We start from the raw sequence: 18732 nt of genomic DNA, 5'->3' as shown, positions 1-18732 counted from the left end.
CTGTACGCTTCCAAAGTTTCAGCACAATACGGCCCGCCGACCTACTACTCCACTTGAGCTGGAAGAAGTTCTTCGTCGCCATCACTCTTGTCGTCGCTGCGCGGAGGTGGCAATTTCTCCTCCGTACCATCATCTTCAGCATACGGCATCGAAGTAGAGGCTTCCACAGGGAGTAGACGGGCCGTGAGTAGGTAGTAGAACAATTCGAATCGTCGGCGAGTAAGCGCAGTCTTGCTTATGTCCGGATGTACACTCTTACACACTTGTCGAATGAACATCCAGCACACATAGACTCCGCAGCTGAACGGATCAAACTACAATGGGTTGTTCTGCGAAATAACATCGTACCCTTGCAGCCCAGCTAATTTGAGGTGGGCCGCCACAGCCTTGGCAACATTCATGTAGGGGCCTTGATTTAGTGGATCATAGTAAGAAATCCGTTTTTGACTCACCATTACCGAAACGCAGCACCACTAGAAGTTCATGAAGTTCAAGGGCAGCCAAAAGCGTCTCCACAGATTGTTCGCCCGCTTGATGGAGAGCCAGATCGCGTATAGCAGCGTCTACAATTTGAACGTCTCGATATCGCGTACGTTTGGACCTCGTTGTGGCGGACTGGAACTCCGGCGAATCTGTACGTAGGGTAGTCTCCGCAGAGTCTCAAGCACAGCGCTCTTATCGTAGCATATTTTAGCCAAACTGGGGTGCCGCTCGATACAGCATCGCGTACTGGAAGTCCAGGTAGTTAGGGAGAGTCTCTCTGCGTTTATGCGGGTAGGCCTTAACCACGTCTTCAGCCGCTTTGATCGCTAGATCGTGGTATTCGGCAGGTAGTGCTGGTAGTCCATCCTGCTTAAGCCACTTGTGCATGTCTAGACCAAGCTGGACCTGAGTCTTTATATTTTGGACTCCCATAAAAGTCTCGATCTGCTTACGTGAGAAGTTACCCACGTCTTTAATGATCAAGGTCTCTACTTTACCTTGATCTTCAGTGCGAGAAAAACCTTGAGACTGACTTTGTTGAGAGTCGTCAATAGATATTGCACCAGCCGCGGTGTTGCCAACAGGAAGTAGCTTCGCACATGCATCTAGAAGATTTGCGGGAAGAATAGAGAATGGATCCTGGATCACTACTGGATTCTTCAAAACTTTGATTTTTGGCTTCTTTTTTTCAAAGTCTCTATACTTGACAAGAGCACCAGATAAGCGCCTCTCCATTTCTACTAGGCCAGACTGCTCTCAATCGAGAGCGTTACACAGCACCGTCAGCGTAACTTCACCAGCTTTTTTTCTGCCTTCTTCCGCCGCTTCATACCACTTCCGGTCGGGGGTTTTATCTGCAAGCACCTTCTTCTTCAATTTTCTGGGTGCTCCAACGTTTTTGACTTTCAGGTTCAGCTCTGTCGCAACTCCATTATTTCCTCCAAATGATACGTTCTTCTCTTCATCATCGTCGTCAATGTCCTCGTCTTCACTGCTATTTATCCCAAATTTTCGTTTCACGTCATCATTATTGTCTTAAATTGAACTTTGACTTGCTCCTTCATCTGCGTAACAACTTTCCGAACTCGGGCTTAGCACGCATCTCTTTTAAATACTTTTTCACGTGAAAGTGACAAATCAAGACGCAAGCGTCGGGAAAGTTGGCCTCTAGAGCTTGAATCTCGTTGAGGTCCTTGTCCACGATAATAACACGTAGCGACTGTAAACGTGTAGGATGCAGTCGCTTGAAATGAGAGATGAATCGCTCCATGTGCCAGTCCCCGTTCGCCTCGATCAAAGATTGTTACATCACGGCTACTTCTCCAAACTAATTTATCACCATGAACGTCAGCAACTGATAGTTGTATCTAAAGAAACAAAATCGTGTTTAATCCTGTAAGAATCCTGGATTAATCATGTAAACTTCGAAAACTGACCTGTTTGTCTTGTGGCTGCAGTAGACCAAAAGAAGCTCGGTAAGTCGCTAATACACGTGTCTCATGTAAGCGGTAGCAATAGAGATCACTCCGCTTTCTCCTGCATCCGTTTCAGCCACGGAGGACAAATTCTCTGGATCTGCCGCTGCGAAAAGCGCGATTTCCCGAGCGGTGGCGTCGTTGTCGTCCAATGAGTGGCTGCGCACTAAGTTGTCAATGTCGGACTGGATGACGTTTTCATCGTGATCTAGAAGGTAGTCGTAGATGCGCGAGCGCTTTGCACCAACTGCTAGCATATCGTCCACATGGGCACCAACCAATGGATCTGCGATGCCCCTAGACGTGGGATACGTAGCATACGCAATGACAGAAACCATGTGGTTGTGTGAGTAACTGCCGTTCTTCACTTGGAGCTCACCGCGAGCCAAATTCCACTGCACAATGAGCCGAAAGGGCAATTCGTGAGACGCATTGGTCCGCGATGAAAGGTACGTACCTTGCGTGTTTTCCTACATGCACTCTCGTCCTGGCGGAGCTGCTCAAGAGGCACACCAAGCCTACACGGCATAAGTTCGGGCTTCAATCGAGAATAAGTTTCCTGGTACTATTTCTGCGAGTGTTATTGTGGCTTTGGAGGGAAATAGAAGCCTCCACGTTTTCACGGGATGCTTCGAATACCCGAGCATTCGAAACGAAGTGGCTCTGAGCATACCTCGCGGTTATATATCGCGTTTCGTGGAGATCTATTTCACAGTGGAGTTGCATTCAGTACTTCATTGTTACCTATTTTTCAATGGTGAGAAATGGGTCCGTGATGTGGTTTCTAACACGTTGTTTGTGTGCCAATTTTGCGAGCACACTGACAGCATTTCGAATCGTATTCGCCAGCATCGGTATTACTGCAGAAGCAATCCAGTCGCAGAAGAGCACCGTGTATTACGACGAGAGAGACAGAAACGCCGCAATGTACCACCTTGTGACGAGTGTGATATGCTTTTCTCAGTTCCAAGTTCGTCGCGCTCTCATGTTGCAACTATTCACAGGTAGATTTTCATTTTGGGTTATAAAAATGAATATCATTTCATTGGATGCATATTCGAAGTTGGCTTTATAATTTAAACAGATGTAATATTGGACTATCATTTCATTGGATGCATAATTGAAGTTGACTTCAAGCTGACAAAAAACATTAATAAAAGTTGACATAAAACAAAACTTAAAGATACAATGTAATAGCTGGCTCGTGCAGGTAGAATTAACGTGCGAAATAGAGCTATGGCTTTCGTGGCAGTAGTGGCTAGCCCTGCGTTGTTTCTGCTACTTTCTGGTGCTCACTATCCAGAAGAAGCTTGTTCGCGAGAACTTGGAAGGACGCGTACCTGGTGCTTCCTTCTCCGGTTTCTTGGACTTGCACCTTGGTTTTCTGACGCGACGATGTAGAGGTTTGCGGACGCTCTAACATGGGCTGGCGCTGAAATTGTCGCTCGAGCTTGTTGAGCTGGTGATGCTGGTTGTTGATAGTCTACAACAACGGGTTGACGGTCCCGTTCAGTCGATCAACGGCTAGCGATTCTCTTGCAGGATGCTCTGCATCTGCATGAGTTGAGCTTGGTTGATCTCGACTTGGTGGTATATGTGAACGGCACTTCAACTGACTGTACAGCGAGGTAGATCTGCTCCAGCTCGCTGAACTTTCAAAGAGTAGCTCTGTAAGCTGGAACTTGTGCCCACTTCTCGCTTGAGCTCTTGATTAAAGTTGGCGCGTGAATCATTCAACACCTGCTCGGCCTTAGCTCTGAAGTCATAGGGCTCGTCCTTGTGCAGCTCCAAGCAGCCATGCATAGTTCTCTTGAACAGCTCCACATTCTCGGCACATGTCTGCTCGAAAATAAGCCGATTATTCTTGATCGCTTCACGCACCATTGAACACGCCGTCTCTACTTTATCTGACGGGGAAAGCTGCTGATTCGAGACGGCTAATTCGCACGCCGGTTTGGCCATGTATGCGCTCAGCTGAGACTCGAGGCTGTCGAAGTGCCGCTGGTAACACCACTTGTCGACGGCCATCCTCTCCTCAAAAATTTGCTGCAGCGTGAGGACGATGTTGAACGTGGTCTGCTGGCCGCCGATCAGCATCTCGATCTGCAGTTTGTTGTCCTCAACCCTGTCGGCGAACTTTCGTTTGCGCCGTAGCCGTAGCTCCTTATACACGTACGAGGAAGCTACGCCACAGCGCGTCGACGAAATCGCGCCGTAGCTCCTTGTTGTCGAGCATAGCACCTCGACGCAGGCATGCCAGCTTCAGGGTCGTGTCGTCCAGTTTAGAGACGTGATCCTCGAGCGCAGCCTTGCCGTGACTCGTGCCAAATGCGTCGACGTACGCGTCCACATCCAGCGGCATCTTGTCCACTTGTGTCCCTGGTGTATTTTGGAAAACGTACGTCTTCGAGACAGTGGCCTTGCCGAACGTGGGCATCCGGTGAACCTGATGCCCTGCCGGAGGCGAGCTGGCCGTGATGTGACCCATATCGGTCACTTCCCGCCACCAGGAGAATGTTTCAGAAATGCTGCTTGCAACGTGTCCCTAACTAGAAGAACTTGGGAGGGCGAGATGCAAAGCAACTCCCTCCTTTCTATGTCTTGGCCGTCGTAGAAGGGAAGTATCATCCCTAACTCCGTTGCCTTGAGACAAAACGTAGTCTCGTCTGCCCTTGAGTCGTCGTGGTGCACGACCGCTCGACACTCAGGAGTTCCTCCGTACTTGCAGTAGGATTTAAGAACGTCAGGAATTCGGGAGCTAAACGGACGACCAATAGCGGCACCGAACTCGAAAATTTCTAGCCAGGCCACCGTGCCATCAAACGCGAATCGGAAGCAAACGGAGACCAGGTAGTTCCCTCGGCGGGTGCCCACCCACGCAAGAGGGTTCTGGGGGTAATCGGCGACCTCGTGGGGGTAGGAGAGGGGATCCAATGGCCCGAGACTGTGAAGTGGGTGTCACTTGAGCCGAAGCGAAATATGGGGACGTGGAGTGCCACTCGTAAGCGCCTTGAGTATATCTTGTTTGTCGTGTCGAAGCACGTCTTGAATAGCCGTGCTCCATCTTGTGTAATGACTCTCGAGTGCCTTGATCAGCATCTTATCAGTCAGCATGCCGTCCTTGAGTCGAACCACTGCGCCGTTTGGGATTGCGCCACCGCTGTGCTCGATGCCGTTCTTGAACCACCTGCCACCAAAGAAGACTTCAACTACACTCTTCAGGTTGGTGAACTTGGATCCTTGGGGGTTGCACTTGGTGGCGTTCTTGACGATTTCCGTCAGCTCACTGACTTGGACCCACACAATTCCATTCCTGTAGGTTGTCGAGCGTAATGGCTGCTCGAGACGACGAAGCTGGGGGTAGCTGTATCTGTCATGTTGAAGCGCGCGCGGACAAAGCAAGAACGTCTTCAAGTTGAAGGCGGATCTGATATCACTACTTCATGCCGCTTTAATGACCTCAGAATCCTAAAATAGGAAGTTGACCAAAGCTCCCAACTGGTTACAAATGTATTGGAATTAATAACAGCAGCTTACAAAAACACTGATGTTAGCCATCGGCCAGCCTTCCCAGCTTCTTCTATATTAGGTCGGTATTCCTAAGCTAGGCAGATCTACTAGATAGCACATTGATTACATGTAGCAGTAGATTGCACCGCGTCGCTCGGCGTGGTTGCACTCATTCAGCTCCTTCGCAGTCTACGTGTGCTCACCGATATGCTAGCGGACACAGTTCCGATTTTCGGCAACCGTCGTCGTCCGTACATCGTGATCGGATGGGGAATGACGTTTCGCTCGTGCTTCCTCATGGTGTTACCTCTTGGTGATCCGTACAACGGCGATCAAATCATTGCTGACCTGGACACTGCTGAGCGCACCCCCGGGCAGCTCGCGACGATCGACACGGACGCTCCTAACCGCAGTATCAAGATGATTATCCTGATGATGCTCGCTAACTTCGGTACCGTCCTGCCGAAAAATAAATTGGTGCCGCAATTATTGCAATAAGAAAGCAGCAATTATCTATTGGAGGCTTTCAGGTGAGGAAGACCAACCATTTATTTTCGCTCCCGTTGTAGCACCAATCATCTATTGGGCGGTGTTCAATCAGCCATACATTCTTTAGTACTTGTGCCCTCGCTAAGTACGACTTCAGAAGCTGTTTTAAATTCTCCTACTACTGAAGAACTTGCTTTAATACTGAACGTCCATAACGGATTCTGGTTTGTGATACCCTCAAAATTGCATAATAAGAGCTGTCTCAACAGTGATATGATGAAACTCGTTAACTAAGCACATAGGCCGTTGGTAAATAAACAGCTGCAATTTCTGTTTTCGTCTTCACAAGCTCGTCCCTAAAAGCAGTTTGCTTCGCACGAAGGTCACGCGCGGAGCTCGACAACATTCCCATTATATCCGCTTTTTTTTTAATTTTAAGAGAAGGATACTCGAAGAGTAGCGTGAATCTCCAAAGCCACCGATATGCTAAAGCTCAAAATGTACCATAACATTGTACACATGTGGATAGCGATAACTCTAAATAGTGATAGCTGTAGTCATTTGTACCGTAATTTCTGCCGTTTGGAGTTGCTCTCTTACAAAGTTTCAGTAATTTGAGAGCCGCGCCAGCGATAGTACAGCTGTCACTTGCCACATGGAATTGTGCTTAAGGTGAAAATACTACAAATACAAAGCCGCCGAGCGAAACTCCAGTCGGCCAGCTTGGAAATTTTGACACAATTATTGATATTACACTGTACTGTGATTTACAGAGCCGGTACCGGTAAAACACAGATTATTGATGTAAACTAAGAGCCCGGATGTTCTGTAAGGAGACTCCAACATCCCTGTGAAGCTCAACAGAAATGTCCAAGCATCTGTACATGTACTGTACTGCTCTGTACATCCACAGCTGGGCCAGCAGGGCTGGCATCCAAACAGCAAGAGATGAAGAGCAATCTGCATTGCAGATTGCAGATTCTGCAAGCTGCCTTGATACTGTACCGGTAATCAAGTTGAATCAACTGTTGATGGTGGAGTCTCCATTGTCAGCTGACGGGTACAGTACAGACGATCCTTTCTGTATTGATAGCGTCGGAAAGCCGCATTTTAATATTATATAGAGGAATCACGTTAAGGTGTTGTAACCAATATAAGGTACATACGACTCCTTTGACTCAGAGCTCACAAATTGGGTCGGCTGGCTGGCAAGAACAAAATTATTAATAGTAAAGCATTTTTAATATTTAATATAAAAAATGCTTTTGTGCACTTACATGCATTACGGATGCTTACAACCTCTCTTTCAAGGAGCAAACAGCAGATGTCACTGTTATAATTCTTTAATCCACCTTGACTAAATAGACCCAATCTACCGCTGAATATTCACTAATGAGAGGACAAAAGTCGGTTTATCTTAAGCTTGTAACTTACAAGGCGGACCCTCTCAACCGCTTTATTTGGAGGGAATTACTATGGGGGGTTATCGAACAGAGAGGATCGTCTGTAGCACCATGAAAGTCAATGTAATTTTGAGGGATACTTAAGCATTTGTAAAAGTTCATTCACCAATACATGAAATATCATCCAATGTCCTCCTCAGCCGCTGCTGCAGCGCTTCCACGAAAAGCGCCTCGCCGGCGAGGCTATTCGCATGATGGATGCACGCACGCTGCATTTATTTTCTTCCTCTGATCGGAAATATATGGCCAGGTCGCACTTAAGTACGTCCAAAAAGATAAGGCCACCTGATTTACCTAAAACAAAATGTATAATATATGATGCGTGTAGACGAGACGAAAAAGCGTACTTAAGCCAGAAATAATCGAATTCATGCAATTATCTCTCCCTTTTTGAGCTGCTTTTTAATATATGTAATGATTGGATGTCTACGATAAAAAGACGGTAAGAAGGTCTATGAGCAGCGTTTATTCAATTTTTTTGGTCTTAAAATTCACTTTTTTAATTGATGAATATGATAGCTAGTCAAACCATATTTGAGTTTTGTATGGGTATACTGCCGATTATCTGCCAGCAAATATGACCAGCCAATCACAGTTAATCCATATCATGATATTAACCAATCGGATGTAGTAGGTCTAGGTGGGTCATTCAAGCCACCCGATCGAACGTTTCAAGTCCGATAAAACTCTAAAGTATGTGTACGCTCATTCAGTTGTCAAGTAGTAGACTTTTCCCTTTCATATTCCTATTTATTGGGCCTTCGCGGTTGGTTTAGAGAAATTGCAACCTAGTAATACATGGGGGGCTAAGGCAGCTGCTGTCGCAGCATTTTCCAAGTTTTTAAATTGTGAGGATGTTAAGGAGGAATACGTAAGGAAAAATATTGAGGCGGATGAGGGTGGCAAGAGCTTTGGGTGCGTCATGGATAAGTTTGGAATGTATATTGTGTTTAGTGAAGGAAAGAAGGGTAAATTGCTGGTTCGAAATGCTGCAATGCAGTACTATCGCCAAACCAAAATTTGGCTCCTAGAGCAATTTCGTTAGCAACGATCTTCGCTAGAATTGCGGCTGCTTAAAATGGGAATAACTCTCGATAACCTTTTCTGAAAAGGGATGGTGGTGGCTGTAGCAAAGGCTCCACCATGTACAAAGGCTTACCTGAAAAAATGGTATGTCAATGCATGTTCTGAGAGAGACTACCACGATGATGTTCCACTGTGGCTGCTCTGGTACCTGTTCGGGCGAGCTTCGAACCTGTCGATGATCAAGAAGCGGAACATCTCTATAGATGCCGCTTGTGTCTTTTTTCTTCGCTTGGTCCGTGTGAAGACGCCGGAAGAACAAGGATTGACTCTCTTCCCCGACGCCGACGTCGCAACGTGCCCCTTGCTCGCCGTTTCTCTCGCCCTCTCCGCTCACGCTGCACCGTGCCCAGTTCTAATCGGGAACCATCACAACTCTTACAGAGGCTAGACCAAGGAACAAGAGAATGTCGATGGTTGACAGGCTAACCATCCTCGCTAGACTCGACGCGGGGGATAATACCAAAACTATAGCGACAGGTTTTGGCCTTAGAGCGGCCAGGTCTGTGATAAACATCACGCACAATCGCGACCGGATGTTGAGCTACGTCACCAGTGCCTCAGAGGAAGAGCAGCTCCTCGCTACGGTCTGCCTGTCTGAGACGACAGCGAAGCCGCTGCAACCTCGTCACAACATATCGGTAAGGAAAAAGATCGACATTCTGGAGATGCCCGACAAAGGCGCTACCACCACGGAGGTGACGACGCAGTTTACTGTCCGCAAAACCGTCGTGGGGTGCATCAAGCGGGATCGAGCCAGGATCTTGGAATACAGCTCGAGTGGCGGCGACCTGACGGTGACCCGTATCCCACCAACGACAAGAGCAAAGGTTAGCAAGAAGATCCGCAACGTCAGCCTGGAGAACAAGCTCGCGATTCTGGACCGCCCTGGCAACGGAGCGCCCGGAAAAGCTATTGCAGCTGACTACGGAATCACAAAAGACGCCGTCAGTCAGATAAAGAAAAACAGGAGAAACTTTATCGCCTTCTGAAGCTCAAATGTTGGAGATGAGAGCATCATATCGCGGACGACAGTGAAGTGGCGACGGTCCAGCTACCAAGCTCAGGGCCAAGCCTACGGCAGCGACCAAGTCCAGTTATTTTCCTTCTAAAAATTCACTTTTAATTTCACCTTTTGCGCGATAAAATAACTGCTAAGTACCTACGCTTAAGCTAAACGTCTGCAGTGGAGAGCAAAATGGTGCAGTTCGCATTTAACTTCTAATGAATGGAAGGGCATACGGTTCGACACCATACTCAAATTTGTAGACTACGACGCAGTTACTACTGCCACGGTAGCTGCCTGAATGTACCGGCATTTCTTTAGATGCAGACAACAATTTCTAACAAAAACAGATACACTGAATGTACGCTGTGTACGTGTTCAGCTACATCATGATCATGGAAACCGCCACAACGTCGATGTTGCCAGCCCCAGTGGTAGCCTTGTCACTGCTAGAAAAGCTGGTTCCCGACTCATCACTGACGTTGGTGCCACCGTTTGAAAAGGTAGGTGCTGCTCGCAAGCTTTATAAGCGTTTCGGTTGAGCAATCTTCAGCGCTAACGGACCCTCGTCACGGTCTTCGTTTGCCCGGTGATGAACGTAACGTTTTCAACGCCACTCTAAGTGAAGGAAGGTACGTCCCCGCCTTGACACGGCCGTCACTCCGTACGAGATCGTGTCGCCGTACGACGGGTCGCCCATGCTGCCACAGTCGAAACAGCACACGCCGCCGGTCACGTTAGTGCACTGGGCAAACACCACGGGGTTGTAGCTGTAGACAGCGTCCAATCAGTGACAACACTAGACACAGTGTTGATCCGCACACACTCATGGTGTTTTGCTATGAGCTGTGAACAAAACAACAAGCTGCAGGATGAAGGTCTGGGCGTCTCGCACCAAGTTTGTATTAGTAGATGTGAGGAAACCGTCGTATATTGAGAAGTGAGAGGAAGCTAACTACGTTCTACTCGTACCTTGCTTCTTCCTCTGGCCATTCATCCTCACACCTTATTCCGCAGTAGTCCCATCCGGAGAGCGGCCGGGCGAAATGCCACTATACCGTAACCGTGGTTACACTCGGTTACAGATCTTCTTCTAACACTCCTCCTCGCTCGTCGCGCTCGAGCTACTACTCCAACATGAAAATCCTCCGAAGCTCGTCCAATCTGGCTGCCGGAAGCGCCTTCGTGAGAAGGTCGGCCTTCATTAGTCGTGACTCCACATATCCTGGTTTGATCACACCTCGCCGTGCAAAATCGCAGATGAACTTGACTCGGATGTCTACGTGCTTTGCACTGGACATACTGTCTTCGGTCTCTAGCTGCCTGATAGCGGCCTGGTTGTCCATATACATGGTCATTGGCTCTACCACCGCAAACAGCTCACGTCCGACATTTGATGCTGACGTAAATTCTGCTTCCATCGTGGATAGAGACACTCCAGTCTGTTTCTTACATATCCACTGCACGATGGCCCCGTCGAGAGTGATAAATCCGCCGGTCACCGACTTCCTGTTGGCCTTATCTGCCGCGAAATCCGCATCACTCCAGCTTTCCAGACAGATCTGTCTTCCACTGGCTGCGTCTACTCGCATTTTGACCTTTAGTTCCTTTGTCTGCTTCAAGTACCTAGCGATCCGCTTCGCGAGCTTCCAGTCGTTTACGGTAGGCTGATGGGTGCGTCTCGTGGCCTTGTGGACCGCAAAGCTAATGTCTGGTCTCGTGCAGCGAGCTATCCATAGCAGGCTGCCGACGAGAGACTGGAAACTTCGTACTGTTGGATCTCCGCGCCCTCCTGACTGCATCAACAGCTGCGGTGCTCCTTGTTCGGCTTCGTTACATTCTTCTCCGATTGGTGCGCGTACTCCGTTTGCGTCCGCGAGCCCGTACTGCTCCAGTAGCTCTTCAATCGCAGCTTGCTGATCCAACGAGTAACCGTCCGATTCATGAAGCTCTACACGCATGCCCAAGAACTTTCGTACCACACCCAGATCCTTAATGGATAAAACACTCATCGCTTGAAAAAAATCTTCGACTAGCTCTGGTTTGGAGGCCGTCACTAGAAGGTCATCCACATACACTCCTACCAGAGTCATGTCGCTGCCGTGCTTCTTGTAGTACAAGCACATGTCGGTAACGCACCTAGTGAAACCGATCTCCTCTAACTTAGCGTGTAGTAGCTTGCTCCACAAGCGCCCCGCTTGCTTCAAACCATACAGCGACTTCTTGAGCCGCAGCACCAGCTTGCTGCTGGTGTCCACGCCGAGAGCGCGTAGCACCGCCTCAGATATTTGCATGCCCTTTGGTATAGCCAAATAAATCTCCAAATGTTGCTCTTTGTCCGCCTTGACGTACGCGTTTGGTATGTCCCCGTGTCGGGCAGGCACACGCCAGCGCCGAGCAAACACCAGCACTATCTTTACGGTGCTCAGCTCCATTACCGCCGCAAACGTGAGGTTGTAATCAATGCCAAAGAGCTGTTCGTTTTCGCAAGCAACCAACCGAGCTTTGAACCGCTCGATGGCGCCGTCGGCGCCCGTCTTGGTCTTAACATTTAGTGTGCGGTACGTGGCTGCCAGTTGGCGGCACCTCGACTGTCCACACTCCGTTCTCTTCAAGAGCTCGCAGCTCTTCTACCATAGCAATTACCCACGCGTCCTTGAGCCCACTCTTCATTGCTTGTCCATAGTTCTTGGGGTCCGCCTCACGCACGCTATTTACCACGTCGTGTATCGCCCCATCCTGACTATTATCGTCACTAGTCGTTCCTGCTCCAGCAGCCTTTTGAGTAGTCGACCTCGTCCGATGCCTTTCCCGCGTCCAACCGCCCTTGGACTTCCCTTTTGGCTTTCTTTTTCCCTTTCGATCCCGCTCCCGTACTGGGCAGCATTCGCATTGCGTCTTCCTCGTTTGTCTCTTCCGACTCCTCGAGGTGTACGCGCCTCAGCTGCTCGTTCTGTACGTCCGAGAGCGTCTCCACATTCCGTACGTGCTGGGTCACCACGACCACTTTGTCCTTAGGGATGTAGACTCTGTACCCCTTCATCTCATCGCTTTTACCAACGATTATCGCAGCTTTACCGCGTTTTCCTAGCGACTTGTTCTTAGGGTCTGTGTGTACCGTGCACGGAGAACCAAACACCACGATGTCGCTGAGGTCGGGGGTGCTCTTCGTGAGCATCTGCAACGGCGACTTGGACCCGGGGTTTGCCTTACTCGGGCTTCTATTCAGTATGTACGCCGCGTACTCTGCAGCGTCTCCCCAGAAGCTGAGTGGCAGACCACACGCGAACACCATGCTTCTCACCATGTTCATAATGGTGCGGTGCATTCGTTCTGCTTTTCCGTTGCTGGCTTGATTCCTGGGCTCGCTTACTTGCCGCGCAATGCCAGTTTCTTTACAAAACAAATCTAGAGTCTGGTATTCACCTCCTCCATCCGTCCGCAGCACATGGATACGACAGTTAAACTGGTGCTCAAAGAACGCCATGAAGTGTTTAAACTTCTGAGCAGCAACGTCCTTCGTCCGTGCCAAGAAGATCCTGCAATAGTTCGTCCTGTGATCGACGAAGTTCACCATGTACCTGTTGCCGAGTCTGTCTCTTGGCGTCATTGGTCCCTTGAGATCTGAGCATATAACACCGCCAATGACGTCGATAGGTGCGTTGGCTCCTGTGTCCTTCCTGGACTGTTTGTTCTTCGTTTGCTTTTCTTGTGCGCAGGCCAAGCAGTTCGCTCGCTTCTCATCCGTGAGAAAGATTCCAGACGCAGGATTCTTGGCCATCTTGAGGATAGTATCGTAGTTGAGATGTCCTAGGCGGCGGTGAAAGTGCATCAGCGTGCCCCTCTGTACGTCTTGTCCTACCTCCTCATTCTGTTCGCTTGGCGCCAGTACCGACATGAGTACGTCGCCGGCGCTTCTTTCACGCCCCTGTACTTGCGCGCGCACCACCAACACGTTGTTGACTTTCTCTACGTCGAACACTGCTGGTCCTCCAGTCATTGCAGCAACTACACGATGTTGTCCTCGGTAGTCAATCTTGTAGCCTTTCTTCTCTAGCATTCCGTAGGAGATAATGTTCTGTTCCAAGTTCTCTGCGTACTGAACATCCAGTAGTCGCACCGTAGTTTTCTTTCCCATAGCCATGGTTTCCAGCACTATGCTGCCACGCTTGGTTACCCTTAGAGCTCCTCCGTCGGCAGCAACACACTCGCTCTCGAAGTCCTCTGGGTCTTCAAGCAAGTCCTCGTCGTTAACGAGGTGCCGACTTGATCCAGTGTCGAGGATCCATACACCTTTTTCATTGACTGAGTTATCCACTGCCAGGACAAAATCCGCTCTGGCGCCTCGCTCAGTCCCTCCTCGTTTGTTGTTCGGGCACAATGCCTTTAAGTGCCCAACCTTTCCGCATTTAAAACGCTTCCTGTCGTCTATGCGATCATCGTGTACGCTGTTCACAACGTCACGTCCCAGGTTCTTACCTCGTAGCTCGATCTCCGTGGACTGTGCAAAGTGGGCCAGCTCCTCCGCTTGCCGCAGGTAATCCGTCCGGCCAAGGTTCAGTCTGGACAGCATCGACACTCTCATCGACGCGTCCGCGTAGTGGACGATGTTGTCCAAGACGAGGTTGTCGGCGCCTCCACACGCCTCACTCACAGCCACCAGGTAGAGATAGTGTTCAGTCCAGCTGCGCTTGGAGCTCTTTGGCGCTGTAAACATCTTCATGCTCTGGGCGGGCGTTATCTTGGTCGCGAACGTGTGCAGCAACCGCTGCATGGCGTGCTCCAACGTCGGCTCCTCTTCCCACCACCCCTCAACCTGCTGGTTGTAGTATCTCTCAGCCATGCCGGTAAGGTGATGACCGAGGACATCCACCTTTACTTCCTCTGTCCACGTGAAGCCACTTGCGCGTTCCGTAAATAGTATCTGACGCACGAACCGTTTGCCCCAAGACAGAAAACCACTGCCGAGGCCTTGATACAGCTCCTTGCCGTCGAAGTGACGGATGTCAAGCTTCCGTTGGCGCGTATCCGGCACACGAGGAAAACCCTTAGCGGGAGCCGGCATGCCGTGCGGCATGGTTGGCGGCTGAACGTGCGCCTGGTACATGCGCGGGGGCACGTAATGCTGTGGCAGCGCTGGCTGAGGAGCTTGTGCCATCTCCACGTTAGCCGCTGCGTTCTTGAACCCGTAGCCGCGCTGCTTCACACCGAAGTACGTGGCTGGAGACATTGCCGGGGAATTCCTTGTTGGCGTCCTATCCAGTGCTTCTCGGTCCATGGCCCTTCCTAGGCCTATGACCGACTCGAATACACTTACCTCCCCTCCAACGATCCGCTGCTGCTCCTCCTGTCGCTTCTGCGACTCCTCTAGGCGCTCCATGCGCTCTGTGAGGCCGGTGAGGAGATCCACCAGCTTCTGCTGTGGGTCCTTCGTCTCCTTGACTTCGTCGTCACCTCCGTACTTGCTGCTGTCGGGTCCTTTCGCGACCGACATCTGCGTCCGGATGCCCGCGGGCTGACTCCGCGGCGACAGTATCGTTGCTTGAGCTCATAACCTATTAGTAGATGTGAGGAAACCGTCGTATATTGAGAAGTGAGAGGAAGCTAACTACGTTCTACTCGTACCTTGCTTCTTCCTCTGGCCATTCATCCTCACACCTTATTCCGCAGTAGTCCCATCCGGAGAGCGGCCGGGCGAAATGCCACTATACCGTAACCGTGGTTACACTCGGTTACAGATCTTCTTCTAACAGTTTGTTTACGTGGTACACACGATGATTGTACTGAAGTCGGCGTACACAACCTGCGACCGGAACTCTGCCAAGAACAGCTTCTCCTTCAACCGCTTCACCAAGGCCGGGGCGAAAGCTGCAGAACGGCAGTTTTGAAACAGCGTCAACACGCGCCAACCAAAAGAGGAACCCTCGATAAACATAAAAACGAGTGTGCCCAAAAACAGTACTATCTGTCGCCGACGCTTAGAAATGGAAAGCCCGTTGCCGACAAAAAGTGGCAATATTATACAAATATCCATCAGAGAAACTCGAGCTACTGAGACAGCATGCGGCCAAGCTTTCCTTCCTCTGGCTACGCCATTGTGTCTCTTCATCTGGAGACTACACCGATAGACGCCTTACTATCTGAAGCTAGAACACGTACATACACTCCTGTTTTCCGAGAAGTTGGCGGCGCTAGTGATGACCCATTTCGGAGTCAGTCGCGCGTGGTGCGCATGACCTCCACACTGCGTGTTGCTGCTAAATCTATTCAAGAGGACGCATTGGTCCGCGATGCAAGGTACGTACCTTGCGTCTTTTCCTACATGCACTCTTGTCCTGGCGGAGCTGCTAACACCAAGACTACACGGCTGAAGTGCGGGCCTCAATCGAGAATAAGTTTCCTGGTACTATTCCTGCGAGTGTTATTGTGGCTTTGGAGGAAAATAGAAGCCTCCACGTTTTCACGGGATGCTTCGAATACCCGAGCATTCGAAACGAAGTGGTTCTGAGCATACCTCGCGGTTATGCTATCGTGTTTCGCGGATATCTATTTCATAGTGGGGTTGCATTCAGTACTTCAAGCTACAGACTGCATTGTTACCTATTTTTTAATGGTGAGAAATGGCTCCCTGATGTGGTTTCTAACACGTTGTTTGTGTGCCAATTTTGCGAGCACACTGACAGCATTTCGAATCGTATTCGCCAGCATCGGTATTACTGCAGAAGCAATCCAGCCGCAGAAGAGCACCGTGTATTACGACGAGAGAGACAGAACCGCCGCAATGTACCACCTTGTGACGAGTGTGATTTGCTTTTCTCAGTTCCAAGTTCGTCGCGCTCTCATGTTGCACTATCATTTCATTGGATGCATCATTGAAGTTGACTTCAAGCTGACAAAAACATTACTAAAGCTGACATAAAACACCACTTAAAGATACAATGTAATAGCTGGCTCGTGCAGGTAGAATTAGAGTGCGAAATAGAGCTATGGCTTTCGTGGCAGTAGTGGCTTGCTCTGCGTTGTTTCCGCTACTTCTGGTGCTCACTATCCAGAAGAAGCTTGTTCGTGAGAGCTTGGAAGGACGCGTACCCTTAAGATGAAGACGCCTTATATGTGAGCAAACCCAAGCACTAACAGCGTAGAGGATCAGCTACCTATTTTCATGCGATTTGGTTTACCTGGTACGCGTAAGAGCCACGTTGGTACGTCAAAGCACCGACGCAGCAGCGCTCGAAGGCAAAGCTGCTAGTCGCGTACATGAAGCGGTTTCTCGACGACGGCTTCGTGCTCAACCAAACGTCAGCGGACTACCGCGAGCTGGACAAGCGCGCCGAGGCTGTCGTACTCACGTACTTGAAAGGAAAACACAGCATCAACTCTCGCGGATCGAGCGCGGTCCTCAAGCACCTCCAGGGGTCCACAGCGCCAACGTGCTAAATGCCAAGATCCAGCTCCACCGTCAGCTGCTCCAGACAGCTGCAATCCAAGCCTCGTCTCCTGGCTACACACAGGACGTTCTTGAGGAGGTTAATAAGTAGAACAACCATACTCGATTAGAATGCATTCAGCCTTCCTCGCAGCATTAAGTCATGTCGACGTCAACACACGTATGCAGTCACCTTTCTTGCTGATCTGAGCTGTCCATGAAACTTAATCTTCGCCCAAGCATAAGCAATGACGATGGCCCGATTTGAACAGGCATCTTCAAGGCCGAAGCCTTGCGCTCTCCCAGCTGAGCTACACCATTGAAAGAGGGGGGGGGATCAGAGGCGACCTGGAGGCTTGGAAGACCGTGCAGCCCATACGGGAGATCAGCGTAGTTGCGTTGAAAAAGTAAGACTGACTGTCAACGTGAGCTGGCGGCGACGGATTGACTGAAGGTGAGAGGCTGCAAACCATACGATACCTATATTCTAACGCAAATACACGTGGCACGATTCACTGGCAGAAAAAATAACCAATAAGCAATAGTGGCTCTGACAACTGGCTTTCGAAATTTTTATTTACCGGGCAGATGCAAAATTATCAGGATGATCGTGGTGATTCTGCCTCATTGTTAAATTTGCTAGCTCATGAGCACGTGACTCTCATGCCAAAAATGCATAGAAAAACAAAATTGTGATTTTCTCAGCCCAAAGGTCGTTTCAAGCCATTTCCTGCCGTCTATAAATCAGTCTGCTTGGTCATTCTTTGGCATTTTGCGTCATTTCACATCAGGTATGTCCTCCCCTAAACCTCGTACATATCTGTGATAAACTGTGTAAAATACATAGGTCCAGTATGGCCATCCGGACCATCCTATAAATTTTGGTATGGCGTGTCGGTAGTGAAACACGGCAAGGAAATTTGACTACCGGTACATGTACCGACCCTACTAATATTTCTTCTGATAGTATTTGAAGGTATTGTTAAAATATTACTAGTATTACCCCCCCCCCGGTACGAAAGCAACATGTAAATGCACCCCCCTAACCTCATACTTGATATCAAGCATGTTAAAGACTAGTGATAACAAGGAGTTTGTATGTGGTAAAAATGAACCATATCCGCCTCTCAGTACAAAGCCACCCTTTACCACTGTCCATGTGACCACACGCTTCCTATCGAGGTGGTCTTTGCTGCATGCTGCTAGATATAGAGCAAAATGATTTGGCCTTTTTTTACAAAGAGAGTCTTTCTTTAGCTAAATCGAGTGCAAATAATACTGCGAACGTCTTGTATCGAAGTGCAAAAGTAGTGCATAACAAACACTAGCAGCTGATTGCACATCATGGTCTACTCGGGCGTGGTGTCACCATCGCTACTGCCTTCATCATCGCCGACGGTCTCACCTTCACTCGCAGCACCATCTTCAGTCGAAACCTCACCAGCGCAACATGCCTTCTTCCCCGGTGGCCTCATGTGAATGCCACGACCGCAACGCGGCTTAGGGCGATTGCGACCATTCCTCCAGAGGTCGTGCCAGATCGCGTAGCCCACATGCTTGATACCAAGCATGTGGGTTTTGAGATAAGCTTCCTTATCAAGCCTTAGTAACGGGGGGGGGGGAATACTATAGATTCCATTTTGTCTTGTGTCCTACCAGCATCACCCAGGTATATAACCCTTACGCAGATAGCTTATGAGCGTCACAAGTGAGATGCCAAGAGGTGTGCAGTACGTTTCGACCAGGACCTGATGTCATGTTCGGGCCTAAAAAGGTAAATTTTGGGCAGCTTGCCAA

The 18732-nt window shown here is 49.5% G+C and overlaps 2 protein-coding genes and 1 pseudogene across 3 annotated transcripts; all 3 read right to left on the bottom strand.

Moving 5' to 3' along the window:
• Positions 1-4916: 4916 nt before the first annotated feature.
• PITG_13027 (uncharacterized protein) lies at positions 4917-6464 on the bottom strand (the record flags this gene model as incomplete). The annotated part of the gene is made up of 3 exons (XM_002900521.1): positions 4917-5385; positions 5776-5927; positions 6462-6464. 3 exons carry the CDS (start codon positions 6462-6464, stop codon positions 4917-4919), a joined length of 624 nt encoding a protein of 207 aa, XP_002900567.1.
• A 3427-nt stretch (positions 6465-9891) lies between these two features.
• On the bottom strand, positions 9892-10339 carry PITG_13026 (uncharacterized protein; the record flags this gene model as incomplete). Its single annotated transcript, XM_002900520.1, has 3 exons — positions 9892-10019; positions 10146-10279; positions 10332-10339. 3 exons carry the CDS (start codon positions 10337-10339, stop codon positions 9892-9894), a joined length of 270 nt encoding a protein of 89 aa, XP_002900566.1.
• Positions 10340-17184: 6845 nt separating this feature from the next.
• PITG_27852 lies at positions 17185-17256 on the bottom strand (annotated as a pseudogene). The gene has a single exon. The product of its transcript is annotated as a tRNA-OTHER (tRNA).
• Between the last annotated feature and the right edge of the window lie 1476 nt (positions 17257-18732).

Source organism: Phytophthora infestans, genomic scaffold (assembly GCF_000142945.1).
Source record: "Phytophthora infestans T30-4 supercont1.25 genomic scaffold, whole genome shotgun sequence".
Lineage (NCBI taxonomy): Eukaryota > Oomycota > Peronosporomycetes > Peronosporales > Peronosporaceae > Phytophthora > Phytophthora infestans.
The sequence above is the reverse complement of the archived record's forward strand: the minus strand, read 5'-3'. Positions and strand labels throughout refer to the sequence as shown.